Raw genomic sequence first — 16,991 nt, 5'->3', positions numbered from 1 at the left:
ACCCTGAGATCATGACCTGGGCTGAAGGCAGAGGCTTTAACCCACTGAGCCACCAAGGCACCCCAGTAGATGTTTCTTTTAGAGTAGCTCCTTTAAGGATAAATCCAATATTTTCTCTGTCCTCAAGGACATTAAAATCTTAAAAGAGAAAGGTTATGGCCATAAATTCCTATAGATCAAGAAACACATAAAATATAAACCTTATTTATCCATTCAGTCAAATAAAATTTATTGAGGATTTATTCTCAATAAATACTTTACCTGGTCAGGTAGAATACTGTCATAATGCTTATGACAATGTCCCCAGTTTCAGAGTACTCAGAATCTTAAAGTCAGGGAGAGGATGAGGATGAGAAACAGATGGAAAAATAGACAACAAATACATTCACAAGGTAGAGATGCAAGCTATGAAAACAGTTATGTGATTTTAAATTCACTGAAGGTTATTTTAAATGGGGGGTGTATTTTAAATTGGGTTGTCAACAAAGACCTCTTTGAGAAGGTTGCGTTTGAACTGAGATGTGAATGATGTAGAGAATGCTGAGAGTAGAATTTCCAGAAAAGGAAGATAGTAAGTGCAAAGGACCCAAGATGAAAATGAGTTTTGAGGCTTTAGATGCTAAAACTTGTGGCTAGAACACAGTGGATGAGCATGGCAGGGGAGGAGGGTTGGAAAGAGCTGGAAGAAAAAGAGAAAACCATCTCATCTTGACCTTCATGAACCACTGAAGGAATTGATGTTACCGTAACTGCAGTGGGAAGCCACTGGAAAGTTTTGGTGTTTTTTTTAAGATTTATGTATTTACTTGAGAGAGAGAGAATGCATGCCAGGAGTGGGGGGCGGGGAACACTCCTGGCTGAGCACAGAGCGCATGCAGGGCTCCATCCCACAACCCTGAGATCATGACCCAAGTCAAAACCAAGAGTCGGACGCTCGACAAACTGAGCCACCCAGGCGCTCCTGCCACTGCCACTGGAAAGTTTTGAGGGGAGACGATCTGATTTGCTTTCTTAAAAAGGTTATTCTGACTGCTTTTTGGAGCATGAAGAGTAACCTGGGTAAGAGTGGACACAGAGAGACCATAGTCCAATGCCGAGATGAGCTGGAGGCCTGGGCATGGGTGGTAGCAAGGAGATGCATGGGTAGGAACAGATTCAGAATGTATCATGGAGGAATGGCTGAGAAAATTTGGATATGAAGGAAACCATAAGAGAAAAATAGAGAAGGTGCTGAGGCATTTCGGGGAAGGAGGAATTTTTTTGTATGAGGCGTCAGATGTGGTACCCTAGAGATGGTGACATCGGCAGCAGTGGCCCTTGAAAGCTGGTAACAGCTGAAGGCTCACACAAAGAAGGCACTTTGAAGATCCTGTATTTATTCCCTCCCACGAAAACCAACCAAACAAACAAAAAAAGCAGTAAATCAAAGATGGCCCCCAAATTCCACTGGAAGAAAAGCAAGCTATAGGAAATGAAGCCAAGAAGGCTTGTACTGTAGTGGTTAAAACATAGATTTTGAGGGTGCCTGGGTGGCTCAGTCACTTGGGTATCCGACTCTTGTTTTCCGCTGAGGTCATGATCTCAGGGTCTTGAGGTGGAGCCCAGGGCTCTATGCTCAGTGGGGAGTCTCCTTGAGATGCTCACCCTCCCTCTGCCCCTCCCTTCACTCACTCTCTAAATAAATAGATAGATAGATAGATAGATAGATAGATAAAATCTTAAAAAAAAAAAGAACATGGATCTTGAAGTAGGATTTACTTGGCTTCAACTGTGTTCTGTAAGTGGCCACTCTCAGGATTTTGTGCGAGACACGTGACTTTAAGTGCCTCTGTCTTCTCCTGTGTAAAACAGTGAAATAGTAGTAATTAGTTCACAGGTTTGTTTCATGAGGACGTCCTTGAAAGAATCCACCTCCTGTTCTCTGACCTTTGTCAAATTATAGGACTGCTTTTTTTCCCCCATCTGTCAAGATAGCAAAAGGCTTATATACTTTGGAAAGAGATTATGAGACTGAGAGAAATTATTTAAAAATAACCTGCTTCCTGAAAAATACTTAGAGAACAAAAGATGCTATTTAATGTGTGGTCAGATTTGCTCTGCAACCTCTGTGAAATTTTAAACCAAGGAAATTGTGGTTTGTATTAAAAAAAGAAGTTAAAATTGTAGGTCTAATCATGCCATTGTGTGGGCTCGCTGGAGGAAGTCTGTACATATGTGAACACTAACACATTGTCTCTCCCCAGGTTGCGATGGTTCAGTTCACTGACGACCCCAGAACAGAATTTAAACTCAATGCCTACAACAGCAAAGAGACCCTTCTTGATGCAATTAAACGTATTTCATACAAAGGAGGAAATACAAAAACAGGTGAGAACAACAAAAACAACAAAAGCAAAGACTCAAAGTAAGTCTTCATTAGTAATTACTGAAATGACTTTTTGGAGGCATAAGAATATAGATTTTTGGAAACAATGTTTCACTGATCTAAGAACTTCCGCCTTCCTTTCCCCCGTGAAACCAAAGGAGGAATGAAATTGAACAGTGGCCTTCCTCTGTTTCAGGAAAAGCAATCAAGCATGTCCGAGATAGTTTGTTCACTGCAGAATCAGGGACCAGAAGAGGCATCCCAAAGGTCATCGTGGTTATAACTGATGGAAGGTCACAAGATGACGTGAACAAAATCTCTGGGGAGATGCAATCAAATGGTAAGTTTCACACCGATGCCATCAAATGGTGAGCCAAGGATAGTAATGTTACCATTGCTTTCTGAATACAAATTTATCGGCCACATCAGAATGACTTAAATGTTTCTAAGTCTTTCTTAATAGTTAATCAAAATATTTCTTAATATTAACGAGAGAATGTGATTTTTTTAAAAATTTCCAAGTTACAAATCTAATATTTTGCTGTTTTCTTTTTTTATTAATTTTTTTATTTTTTTAATTTATTTTCAGTGTAACAGAATTCATTGTTTATGCACCACGCCCAGTGCTCCATGCAATACGTGCCCTCCATAATACCCACCACCAGGCTGTATTTTCTCCAATACTTTTGTTACATACAGAAGGCCCTATATAGGAAATTATTGTAGTTAAGACCAATACTGTGAAAAGGACCATCCTGAAGGGCCAGGGAGGGAACCGATCACAGAAACTCCTCAGCCTCCTCATCTGTAAAATGGAGATTCTCATAGAATTATCACAAAGACTATATTTTTTAAGACACGCCTGGCAAACAGTAATTGAACATTTATTTGCCAAGCGTGGAACCGTGATCCACCTCAGCCTGCTAGTCTGTTAATATCTCAGGTTTTACATGTTAAAAAAAAAAACAAAAAACCCAAAACTGAGATAAAGTTTCTCTGTCTCAATTACACTTTATCCCCTAAACCTTAAATGATTACTAGACATATATAGCATAAAAATGTTCCTCCGATAACAACTATTTCATCTTAAGCAGTCATTGGGGGCATTGGCCACCTTGAGTTTTGTTTAAAATGGAAAATGGCTTAGGGGAGGATGGAATAATTATCACATGGGGCATGTGCCCGTGCAGAGTTCTGATGGACTGTGAAAAATGAATTCTCCACCCCCACCAGGTCTCCTTCATAAACACATTTTAAACACCGGGATGCATCTTACATTGCATTATTTTGTATTTTGCGCCATTTAAAATAATCAGCCCCGTCTTCCCCTCCTGCCGCAGGCTACAGCATCTTCGCCGTCGGAGTGGCCGACGCAGATTACTCAGAGCTGGTGAGCATTGGCAGCAAGCCCAGCTCACGGCACGTCTTCTTTGTGGATGACTTTGACGCCTTTAAGAAAATTGAAGACGAGTTGATTACTTTTGTCTGCGAAACCGCATCAGCAAGTTAGTTCTTTGGAATTTGTACTTAACTCGTGTTGCTCAATGGCTGAAATAGTTCATACCAGTTAAATAATGAGTCCCATCTTGATCTGAGAAAAGAATATGGACTCTCAGGCTGTTTATTACACAGACATTAAGTTTTGTGGTTTTGAACATTTGGAAATAAACCTCCGCTCTCCCCCGTTTAGGGTTTTCGGTGGATCAAACTTTCCCTCAAGAGAGGAGAGTCTAGGTCTAAAAGCAACTCTGCCTAAACAGCTGTAGCCAATGGTTTTCAAAATGTAGGAAGACTGCTCATCGGGGTCATCCATTAGAATGTGACTTCTTGGGGCACCTGGGTGGCTCAGTGGGTTAAGCCTCTGCTTTTGGCTCAGGTCATGATCTCAGGGTCCTGGGATCAAGCCCCGCATAGAGCTCTCTGCTCAGCAGGGAATTGCTTCCCCCTCTCTCTCCGCCTGCCTCTCTGCCTACTTGTGATCTCTCTCTCTGTCAAATAAATAAATAAAATCTTTTAGAATGCAACTTCTCCCAATGCATGCCCTTAAGAGACTGCTGTAGATTTTAATAGATCCACGAGAGGAGAAGGGAGCTGTGTCCTTTCGGTGGTAGCAGGCGGAGGGCGAGCATTTCAATCTTTAGGAATCTGTCCAAACAGAAAACCATAGCCACATATGGTTTGGATTCCCTTCGCAGCTGACTTCCGCAAAGATTACGTTAGTTTCCTGTTCTCGGGATGGGGAAAGAATATGTTTGGGAAATATCTAAACTAGGGTTTTATATTGTTTGTTTTGTTTCCTAGCCTGCCCGCTGGTATACAAGGATGGCATTGATATCGCAGGTATGCAATTATCACATTTTTTTTCCAAATACGTTTGGGAAATACAAAACAGGGCCAGATTTTTTTTTATCTTTAAAAAACTAATTTTTAAATTTAAAATCCTAAAATGTCTGTTTCTCTCTCTCTCTCTCTCTCTCACTTTAGGATTTAAGATGATGGAAATGTTTGGTTTGATTGAAAAGGATTTTTCATCTGTGGAAGGGGTTTCCATGGAGCCTGGTACCTTCAATGTGTATCCGTGTTACCGAATTCATAAAGATGCCCTGGTTTCCCAGCCAACCAAGTATGTTTCCCTTGCAAGACAGTAAAACCAGTCCTTGGTTATTGTATCTCAAAGCGAAAATGATGTCAACTTGAAATATGCTGTCATAGTTCCCAGTAGGATTTTCCATGATAATAAGAGCAAATGATTAGATGTCTTTGTTTAAAAACATCAGATTCACACATGATGCTAGCTGAACTTCAGTATTTGTTAGTCTGAAAAAATATATAAAGATAATTGATCTTTACCCAGAGCTACCATATACCAGGCATTGTTCTAAGCCCTTATGCATCTTAATTCACTCAAAGCTCCAAACAGCTCTGTTCCTTAAATTTACTTATTCTCTCAGTTCTAGAAATAATGAAGCCGAAGCACAAAGTTAAATGACTTGAGTGAGATCACATGGTTTGTTTAGTGAAAATGCTGGGATTGACATCTGGCAATCAGGCCCCAGAGCCCACACCCTGAATCTTGTCATGCTAGTGCCTTTAATTCGGCCCATTTTTCATTTTTGAGAAGTCACAACAACAACTCCATTGTAGCAGAAGAATAGTATCAGATGTGTGTACAAACCACATTATCTTTTATAATGTTAATTGCTATAGAGTTCATAGTGTACATAGGATTTCTGGACCCGTTTATAGCAAATTCCTGGTTCAAGGGATCATCTCTCAAGATGTTCTCTGCTATTTTGCATTCCAACGTGAAACATTTTCAGTGTCCAGATGTTGACATAGTGTGCACCTGTGCACGGACCAATGGGAGAGATCGTATTCGAGTATTAAATTCATCTATCCAAAAATGTATATGCAAGTTGCTTTACTAGCTTCTTTGAAAATATTAGTTATTAAATTCTAACCTATTACAGTACTATCCAAATATTTTGTTGTGCTTCATTTGGGAGGATAACATTTGAAATAAGTAGACCTCTATTAATAATGTAAACTATTTGCTGTTATAAGTATAGCTTCATTTTCTAGAAAATTGTTGAAAATGCCTTTGACCTATAGAATATATGTGCTTTTAAATAAAGCCAACACCTGCTGTGAACTTTTAGCAGGTTTTCTTTTTCCACAGTCTAGGGATGAATATTAAAATGGATATTTGAAAAACCTTCTATGGAGTCCTAGCAAAAATGAGAATTGCCAAAGGGAAAATCCTCTCTACCCCCCTGAAATGAATGGCTGGTCTAGTGCACAATGCCGTCCACCTTGCAAAACTCATTCACTGGCTCCCAGCCCTCATCTTAATTCACCTGTCCCCAGCATTTGACACAGTTGCTCACTTCCTCCTCCTGGATTCACTCTCCTCCCTGGGCTTCTGGGACACACACTCTTTTTAAGTTTCTGCCTACATAACTGGCTTAATGCAGCATTGAAAATAAAATGCTGCCTCTTCTTGCCTTCACTTCTTCATGCTGGAGGGATTAGGCCTGGATCCTTGACATTCTTGTTTCCCTTGTCTATACCTACTCCCTGGTGATCTTTTGAGTAGTGTTCAGCATTGTCTATGCTAGAATTTAAGTGCTTCTACAAACATGCCAATGACTCCTAAATTTGTATTCCTAATCCAGACCCATTTCCCCATAGCTAGACTAGCATTTCTCATTGCATGTTAGACATCTTGCTTGGATATCTAAATAGGCATTCCAAACTTTGCATGTTTAAGATCATGCTGACCTTTGCTTCCCAACCAGCTTCATGTACAACCTCTTCCATCTCACTGACAACTACATCCAACTAGTTTCTCAGGCAAAAAAATTTGACTCTTGCTCTCATGTCCCACATCTACTCTCCCAAGGAATACTGTTGTCTATGCCTTCTCACCGTCTCCATGGCTTTCACCCACTATGGGGCACTGTCATCTCTTCCCAAGCTCATTGCTCCAGGCTTCTAATTGGTTTTCCTGCTCAGACCCTTGCCCTTCCAGAATCTATTCTCCAAGTAGCCATCAGAGGGATTTGTTGAACATGTAAATGATGTCACTCCAAAATCTGACAATGATTCCCCATTCCCCTTGCATTAAAAGTCAAAACTCTTGAATGGACCATAGGCTCTACATTATCGGTACCTATCATCTTTTTTGACTTCACCTCTTATCTCCTTCAGTCCATTCTCCAGACATACCAGGAGTATATCTTTGGTGTCTGTGTACTAGCTGGATGTCTTTGTCTCTTCTTAGGTTTCCTTCAAATGTAACCTTCTCAATAAACCTTTGCTCAGATGGAACCCTCTCAATGAGCCTTCTAATTGAAGCCAGTGATGATGACTTCAATTAACACTGCAAAATAATACATTCTAACATTCCCAATCCCCCTTGAACTGCTCTATTTTTCTTGCTTTCTTTCTTTAATGGCACGTTTACCCTCTGATACACTGTATAATTCATCCTGCTAGAATTTAAGTGCTTCTACAAAAATAGGAGCATTGTTGGTTTTATTCGCAGATGTATTTATTACAATGTCTGGCACATAGTAGGCACACAATAAATATTTGTTGAATGAGTAGATGAACTAATACATAAACAAATTAATGAAATATTTTTTAATCTATACAAATCAAACTTTCATTTTCAAATTCATGCTGAATTCCCATATTCCCAAATTTATCCACTTACTAACAATTATGGGGCTCCTATGTATGAAAAGGGCTGTATTTGTTGCTTTGGGGAAAAATTTAGAAGTTTCTAAGTGATCCGCTTAATTGTTAAACAGAGATAAGATGGTATAACAGGCTCAGTTCCTCAAAGGCAGATTCAGAGGTGGAGATGAGTGTTGGAGGAAGCTGATGTGGGTGTGCTCTCCTGGAACAGAAGGAGGTAAGATGAGATGAAGGAGAAAAGTCAAGCCATGAAACAATCTCACTGAAAGTCTCAGATGGCCCACATACAGGAGCTCTGAAAATGAAGCTGTCTCCATTGGAATGAGAAGCTCTGGTCTTCATATGCCCTTAAAGACCAGTCCTTGAAAACAGGTGCCATAAAATAAGTTGACATGACCTTGGGAGAGCCCTTCCTTCTGTGGAGCAGTGTCCGATGGGAGTTGGTATTTGTGAGCTGTCTACAGACATCATTCCCAGCAGCAAGAGTAATATATTCTTAACTCTTAAAGATAGATCTAGATGGCCCATCCCAGCACAAAACACAGACAGAAACGCAACTAACTACAACCTATAGTAGAAAGTGACAATGTCAAGTTTTATAGAAAGACTTCAGATAAACACTATTTATAATACCAAAACTTTTGAAATAACTTGAATGTTTGAGAAGAAGTGACTGCTTAGACAAATTATGCAATAGCCAAACAAGAAAAGATTGGGCAGACATTAAATATCATACTTTTAAAAATTTTTAAGGAAATGGTGCTAAGAAAAGGAAAGGGGAAACATTATATAAATGGGAGAAATACAGACATTCTTTAAAAACTGGAGGGAAATGTAGTGCATCAAAACAGTGGTCATCTCTGGATAGGTTTAATAGTCCTCTGTTATTTTTTTCTGTTTTTTCAAATCTTTATAATTAAAGTGTATTTGCTTTTATAATCAGATCAAAAACTTTTTTGAAAGGGATGCAATGAAATGTTATTTTCTTTACATTTTTCAGATATTTGCATCCAGAAGGATTGCCCTCTGACTACACAGTGAGTTTTCTACTCCGGATTCTTCCTGACACTCCAGAGGAGCCGTTTGCTCTTTGGGAGATTTTAAATAAAAATTCTGACCCATTGGTTGGAGTCATTTTAGATAGTAAGTATATTCATTTATATGTTTCCACACACATGTATGAGCAATGTGTATGGCAGGCCATCTTGCCTGTTTTGTGTACACTAGATCCTTGAACAGCATGGGTTTGAAATGCATGAGTCCACTTCTACAAGGATTGTTGTTGTAGTTGATAAATGTGGTTATTAGTAGTTAGGATTTGGGGCATTAGAAGTTATACGTAGATTTTCAGTATTTGGGGTGTTGGTGCCCTTAACCAATTGTTCTAGGGTCAACTATATATTGTAGAGTAACTCATTTATCTTGAGCCATGAGTATATACTAGCAATAAATTACGTAATAATTGTTTCATTCACCCATTCACTCGTTCTTTTAGACCATGTTGGTTGAGTTTCTACTATGTGCCACTACTAGGCTCCAGGATTCAGCAGTGGGCAAGGCAGAAAGAGACAATTACTGGCATAGTAAAGATTGCAAGAAGAACAAAGTTGATGGTGGGAGGAGTCAGGAGGGTCACTGGGAGGGGAGGAACTAGAATCATTTTTTTGCACATGGATATGATAAATATAAGATTTTTCTTTTGGGTTCCTTTACCCAGTTCCAGTGTATGTTGGGGGGTGTAAGGAGGGCAGAGAATTTTACACATAACACCAGGCAGTTCTCAGATAGCAGCAGGATATTGAGAATTCAACTTAATTCTAATACTATCTACCCAGAGATAGCATCAGATCCCATAGATTAAGGGTTCAGTACCATAAGGCTGTGCCCCCCCCCCACCGCCCCTTCAAACTCCAGTTGCAAGCCTGGCTGTTATCCATGTTTCTGACTGACTGGTCATAAATCTGAGGTTCCAAAAAAAAAAAAAAAATCAATCAGTCAGAGGTTCCTACAAGCTCTTCCTTGGGCTCCATTAATTTGCTAGAATGGCTCACAAAACTTAGGAAACATTTCGTTTGCAGGATTACTGCTTTATTATAAAAGGAAGTAACTCAGGAGCAGCCATCTAGAAAAGATGCGTAAGGCAAGGTATATGTGAAGAGGCACAGAGGGCCCATCCCTCTCCAGGCAAACCACCCTTCCTAATCTCCATGTATTCGGCACCCCAAAAGCTCTCTGAACCCCATCTTTGGTTTTTTTTATTGAGGCTTCATTAAATAAGCATGATTTATTCAATTATTGGTCACTGGCAATTGAACTCAATCTCTAGCTACTCTCTGCTCCCTAGAAGTAGGGGAAAGAAAGGGGATTGAAAGTTCCAACCCTCTCATCACAGGGTTGGTTCCCTTGGCAACCAGTCCTCCGCACTTACATTGCCTAAAGGATTTCTAAAAGTTACCTTATCAACATAACAAAAAACATCTTTATAGCTCTTATCACAGAAAATATCAAGTGTTTTAGGAGCTGTGAGCCAGGAACCAGGGACCGACACCAAATACGTATTTTTCATATGTATTTGACTAGCCAAATATATATTTCTTATAAATTACAATATCACTATATATATATATATATATATATATATATTTACCCATTATATTTGATATATAAAATATATATAATATACGTATATTCCTTATTCTAAGCCTCTTATCACCATTTTTGTTTAGGATTTCAATCAAGCTAGGAACCAAAATGCGGTGGCTATTGTTAGGTGCTCACTCACATATTTGGATAAGGAATGTATTTAAGCTTACCTCCGACTAGTATTTGTAAAAGGACTTTTCAGTACATGGAAATGAATCAACAACTAAATATGATATTGTGAAAACATTTTGCATCCATCCTGAAACTAAGGGAAAGCTGTAGATTAAAAGGGCATAAATAATTAACTCCATATTCACATGGGACTTGAAAACAAAGAAATCTCTCAAGATGAGGAAGACTAGTTTATTCCCAGGGCACCTGTGTGGCTCAGTGGATTAAGCGTCCAACTCTTGGTTTTGGCTTAGGTCAGGATCTCAGGGTCTTGCCATGGGGCCCCACATCAGGCTCCATGCTCAGCAGGGAGTCTGTTTCTGTCTCTCCCTCTGCCCCTCCCCCCACTCACACTCTCACACTCTCCTATGCATGCTCTCTCTCTAAAATGAATAAATAAAATCTTAAAAAAAAAACATTTTTTTATTCCCTTTGAAATCGCAGTGACTAATTAAATTGTAACTTGGGAATTAATTAGTGAAAAAATATTCCTTTTTTTCTTTTTTGTAATTTCTTGTCCTAAAGATTAGGAAGATTCAGTTTGCTTGTGGATTTAGTTTGTTCGTAATAAGAGTCATATTAGGATATCATTTTGGGGTGTTAGGGTACGGAGTTGACCACCCCTCAATTAGACAGAGAGCACTCTCGATAATGCAAGTCACATAGCGAAGTTTAATTCCAGCTAGCTGGGGTCCAAGTATCCGCCCGGCGCAGCGGGTTTCAACAAGGACCCCGAGCACTCAAAGCCAAGGGTTTATATAGCATTTTCAAGGCAATTTTCCATAGCTACATACATATCTCGCACCCCACTTGGACAGTTTAACTTTGTTTAACCTTTTGCCACCCCGGCATCACCCTGGCGCCATCCTGGCGGTTAAGTGAGATTTAGGTTTAGAAGAAATTTAACTTTATTTACATCTCCTTCTGCCTCAGCCTCCTTCAGTTTTATGGTGGGGAGGATGACCTTAGACCTTGAGGAACTGAGCCCTTTGTCTCTGGATATTGGGCCATTGAAGAGATAGCCCTTTTTGTTGTAAATCACCGGGACATTTGCAAACCAAAGGAGACACCTGTCTTGCAGGATTGTGATCTCTGCAAGTTAACTATTTGTTTTTCTTTAACATTTGGTCCCTGTGGCGCCATCACCTAACCGCCCTGGTGGTATATGATTAAGTTGCTTCCTAGGTTTTAGCTACTTTCTCTTATCTCAAGTTATGTACGCCGTGTGGGCTGGTTAGGGACGCTCAGGAAAATGGCTTCCCGGCCTTCAGGATGGCCATTCTGATGCTAACCCACTCTTGCAGTGCAGGGTGCCGGCTTTTGCTTTGCCAAGATGGCTGTACTTATGTCAGGGCTAGACTTGAGGTGGGTACAGCCTTGTTTTTCTTGGCTTCCACACCTGAAGCTGGTTTCCAGGACTTGTTTTTTAGGTCCCCTGGGGGAAGGGGAGCAGGGACAGTAAAATAGGTCCTTACAGGGGGTGGTGTAAGTTGCATGTCCTGGAAAAGTTGGTTGCTCCAGGGGTAAATAAAGCAAAGGGTTTGGTTTCTAGATCTTAAGATATGATTAACTTTATTCTCCTTTTTTGTTCTGCTTCTACTCCCAGCTTTAGACAACCATGTCCTGGGAGGGTGTTGGGGATGAGAGTATAAGCAAGGAAACAGAGGAAGAATAGGCGTAGGGTCCTTACTTGACTAGCATCACCACATGGTTGAGTCAGTTAGTTGGCCAACCGAAAGCCTGGGGCAACCCAAGGACTAGAGATCATTTCCTTCCTTAATCATCACTTTATTCTAAACACAGCCTTAAATCAAAGGATGCATTATTCTGTCTTGAAGTTTATAAAAATTGTTTACCCATTATAACACTTTCTAAACTGTTTTTATTTTCCTTTGATTAGATGGCGGTAAAACCTTAACATATTTCAACTATGACTACAGTGGGGATTTTCAAACGGTTACTTTTGAAGGACCTGAAATCAGGAAAATTTTCCACGGTAGCTTTCACAAGGTGAGTAATGCCTTATATACGTATATTCCTTATTCTGTTTGCTATGTGCAAAGCAACAGAGGTATTCATTTTTTATTCTATTTGCTGTGGGCCAAGCAACAGAGAAGTATTAAATAAATCCCAAAGAGCTTTGGGTTTCATATTTCAGTGGGAGTAAGAATTCTCTGTGGGCTTCTTCCAAATTGGTAGTTCTAAGATGTGACCACAAAGTGTGCATTTTTACCAGGTACCCCAAGAGATGTTGATGGAAGTGGTCCAGGTTCACACTTTAAGGAAAAGTGTAGTAGAGGATACTGCATTACAAGGAGGACAGTTGTTAATTTGCTACCTTATGTGTGATGCGGAATGGATTGCTGGTCTACCCAGTCACCAGTGCAGATGAAAGCACAATAAGCCAAGTAATGTTAATTTGTAGAAGACAGTTTGTGCTGATATATTTATACACATTGATATGTATATTTATTTATACATACTTATATGTATAAATTTACATATTTGCATATGTATATGTATATATACACATACATATATTTATACATATACATATATATGTGTGTATATATATATATATAGACAACCCATCACTACCATTATAAAAGTTACTCAGAGGAGGAATTTTGTAAAGCATCACTGTAGTTTTTATTTCTACCTGGTATTTGTGATAGAACTCTGTTCCTTGTGACTTCATATCTCTGAAACACTTAGTACTGGTCCTCACTAGAGTAGTCATGGTTCATTCCAACATAGACTTTCCTTTGTGTTGAGCAAACGATCCCACTGATCTCTGGGCTGTTAAGTAAAGCAAGCTGCTAAGGCTGCAGGTAGAATAGAGCATTCATAGACCATGCTGCACAGACCTTGCTCTTAACCTTCCCTTCTGCATGTCGAGTGAAGGAAGGGATGTTGTAGAGCAGTGTTCAACTGGGCTTCTGTCTGCTGACATAGAACATGGTCAAATCCATCTAATTTACATAGGGTTGCTACTCTGGGGTTTTGAATACCCTACCTGCATAAGAACAACTGTATACCAAGATTCTCAATCTTTTTGGCACGAGAAAAGTTACATACAAAAATTTTGTTGTTGTTGTTTAACAGGACTGGACAACCAGAAGTATAACGTCTTAAAACCACTAGATGCACTCAGAGATTTATTAGTTCATGGTTCAAAATAGTCCCATTAGCATCTCTTTGTGGCGATATTGTCATTCACTCACCAACTTCCTCTTGTCTTGAAGCAATTCTGTCTTGGCTGGGCAGAGTCCATTGCAGAGCAGTCAAGAAAAATTATAAGGGAGAAGTGAGAGTCCATAAGTGTAAAAAACACATTGCCATCATAACATAAACTTGTGATTCTCATTCCGAAGAATCATTTATGAGTCTTAGGTGAATGGTAAGCTTAAAGACTTGAAAAGTAAGAGTCATTAAAAACCTGATGTTAAATTTATAAAAACCTTCTAGTGTTTTAAAATGATTTAAAAAAAGCCTTCCTCTACTCTTCTCAGTATTGTTGATAAAACCAAATAGCCAAGCAAGCTGAAAAGAAAAGGCTTATCATGTAGTAAACTACTCCATTACTAGCTCTACTAATCTTGATGCAAATTCAATGTATAGAGATCAAATTTGGTTTGCTGTTTTTTAATTGGCTTTAATTTCTACACTTTGGATATGAAGTGTGGCCCCAAGGCCTTTCAAAAAGTTGATAATGATATAAACAGATCCTTAAATGCAATTGAAGAAGCAAAATATTTTTGAAAAGGTTTCAATGTCTCCTGTTGTAAAGCAAAAGATATTTACAAGAAAAAAAAAAAAACCTGAATGATCTCTGCACAGGTTAGTTGTTCTTAAAGCATGAAGTTTATATACGAGGTTGTCTAGCACCCAGCATGAAAATTCCTGTAATTTGTCATCATGAAAAGTATTCCAAGTTTCAGAAGCATACAAGAGTCAAATTAGATCCCTCTGAATGATTGTAAGAGAGATGTTAGTAGGAAGGAAATAATGTGGGAGATTTTCTCCAGCAGACTTTTTCCACTTGAATAACGATCTAAGTCCTCTTCACAGAAACAAAGAATTCTCAGGAACCTCTAGTGTTGACTTAAATTATTTTAATCATGATTTAACAGAAATGAAACATTAAATAAAAATTGATATCCATCCTTATGCTTTCAGTTCCTCTGCAAATATGAAACAAAAATAAAGATTGAATAAAACCCATGAAGTTAATGGGGCACCTGGGTGGCTCAGTTGGTTAAGTGTCTGACTCTTGGTTTCAGCTCAGGTCATGATCTCAGGGTCCTGAGCTCCAGCCCCACGTCAGGCTCCCCACTCAGTGGGGAGTCTGCTACGCCACTCCCTCTTCCTCTGCCACTCCTCCTGCTCATGCACTCGCTCTCTAAAATTAATAAATCTTTTTAAAAATTAAGTTAAAAATAACAGTATTTTAATATGAAAGATGCCATTTCACTGATCTTCGACCTCTGCTCACAATACAAATGTGGTGCTAGCTGCTGTAACTCCCCTAACTGCTGTCTAGTACTTTTTTTTCTTTGAACTACCATACTTTCCCTATGTAGGTATTTGTAACTTTTTGTGGCTTTCTCTTATTGTGAAATCGTTATTTTCCTATTAATTCCACTCTTTTAAGCTCACTAAAAAAGGGCTTCCATAAAAGAAATGCCCATGAGGCAAACACCATCATAAATTGAGACATATTTATAAGCACTGAAATTTCGCGGCACAACTTGCTTCCAAAGAGGTTCATTTAGAATATACTTCCTTTCGGCCCTTAACGCCGGGATAATGCACATTTCTACAAATCCTCACAGAGACTATGTAGACTCCTGAATATATTATCTTAGACACACAGATTCTGGAAATTTCACATGGAGAACACTGTGCCACATGTTAAGCCAAAGAGCTTTAGTTCTTTTGGTCCTGGAGTCACCCTTTCAGATTCTAGATCTCCTCTTTTCATTTTAAATTAAGTAAATATTATCAAAATGTGGCTTGCCAACACTTGGCAGCTAACTTTTGCTGGTAAATCCATTAGCGTTTTTTATTTTAATTTGTTTGCGTCCATCTTAATGTGCATTCAGAAGAGGCATAAGCAGGTGTGCCAGTCCTCTCCTTTCTGGGTGTTGCTGCTTTAGATGAAGGCTAGATGGTGGGTACTTTCAGAGTAATTGTAAAGAAAGTTTGAAGTAAATAAAAATAGGCGTACTACCCGACTGTGGGACAATCACGGTGGCAGTAAATATAGAACCTCTCTCTTGTAGCAAAATGTATAGTGACAGATCTTCTCCTCTTGTCTGCTTTTTAGTGACGAGTCATGCAATCACGTAAGGGTGATTGATATTTCCTCCTACTTCCTATCTCCTAAAGCATCTTTACTTTCACCCAGATACACATCGTTGTCAGCAAGACTTTGGTCCAAGTGGTCATTGACTGCAAGCGTGTGTCTGAGAAGGCAATAAATGCCTCAGCTAATATCACGTCGGATGGTGTTGAAGTCCTGGGGAGAATGGTCAGATCAAGGGGACCAAATGGAAACTCTGCACCAGTAAGTACATAAATAAGTGGAGCTGTGTTGTTATTATAGAAAAAAAAAAAAGAGTTTTCCAGGGGACAAATTTGGTAAGAGAATGGATGCATAGATAGATGGGTGGATGATTGGATGATGGCTGGTTAGATGGATGGATGGATGGATGGATGGATAGATGGCTGGCTGGCTGGATGGGTGGGTGGATGGATGGATAGATGGCTGACTGGCTGGATGGATGGCTGGATGGGTGGAGGGATGGATAGATGGCTGGATGGCTGGATGGCTGGATAAATAACAGCCTCTTTAAATGAAATAAAATATACATCCCAAGTTCTTGGCTGTATACTTCTACTATATTATAATGAGAACACTCTGGGAATTAGACTAGTTTGTTTTCTAAAGGCATGTAAAAATGCAAATAGGGGGCACCTGGGTGGCTCAGTGGATTAAAAATGCAAATAGTAAAATACTTATCAAACTGTTTATGGCATAAAAGGTCTGCTAACAGAATCAAAACAATAAATCAGAACTCTAAGCAAATATAAATTCATGCAAAATATGTGACCATTATACATAGTATACCCAGGAAATTTATGTAAGTTTCTCATTTGAGTTAGGTTTGGGTATTTTTAAACTAGATTTTTGTTATGGCTAATGTGAAGTTTACCCTTTAATCATAAGTTATTTAAGTAACAAATCATTCTAAGATAATACATTTTTCATCATATAACATAGAATTTAAGACAAGGAGACTTCCAAGTGGCGAAGGAATCACATTCTTTTCTCTCATTACCCACAAAAAAAGAATAGTGTACACAAGCTTTTGTTTTAATACCATGTGTTCACAGCTAATTAGCAATGTTCTCTAATTTGAGTTATTCCATAATTAGAACCAATTAGCCCAGAGGGCATTTTATTCTTGTAAGCAATTCCAACTATTTTAATGAACATTTCTATGTAATAGAATCATCAGGTTAATTATGAGTCACTATTACTGTCTTGTGCTTTCTAGATCTGTAGCACTAACCAGCTATGTGGAACTAGAGAATGCCTTGATGG

General features: G+C 39.1%; 1 protein-coding gene across 3 annotated transcripts in view; it reads left to right on the top strand.

Moving 5' to 3' along the window:
- COL14A1 (collagen type XIV alpha 1 chain) overlaps window positions 1-16,991 on the top strand; it is a 217,839-nt gene that overhangs the window by 124,466 nt on the left and 76,382 nt on the right. For all 3 annotated transcript variants that reach the window (XM_047727418.1, XM_047727417.1, XM_047727419.1), the window contains exons 27-34: window positions 2,244-2,367; window positions 2,562-2,705; window positions 3,706-3,870; window positions 4,667-4,705; window positions 4,850-4,988; window positions 8,568-8,710; window positions 12,282-12,391; window positions 15,792-15,950. In XM_047727418.1, the coding sequence (XP_047583374.1) occupies window positions 2,244-2,367; window positions 2,562-2,705; window positions 3,706-3,870; window positions 4,667-4,705; window positions 4,850-4,988; window positions 8,568-8,710; window positions 12,282-12,391; window positions 15,792-15,950 (1,023 nt within the window). The remainder of the gene's footprint in view (window positions 1-2,243; window positions 2,368-2,561; window positions 2,706-3,705; window positions 3,871-4,666; window positions 4,706-4,849; window positions 4,989-8,567; window positions 8,711-12,281; window positions 12,392-15,791; window positions 15,951-16,991) is intronic.

Source organism: Lutra lutra, chromosome 4 (genome assembly GCF_902655055.1).
Source record: "Lutra lutra chromosome 4, mLutLut1.2, whole genome shotgun sequence".
Taxonomy (NCBI): Eukaryota; Metazoa; Chordata; class Mammalia; order Carnivora; family Mustelidae; genus Lutra; species Lutra lutra.
The sequence above is the reverse complement of the archived record's forward strand: the minus strand, read 5'-3'. Positions and strand labels throughout refer to the sequence as shown.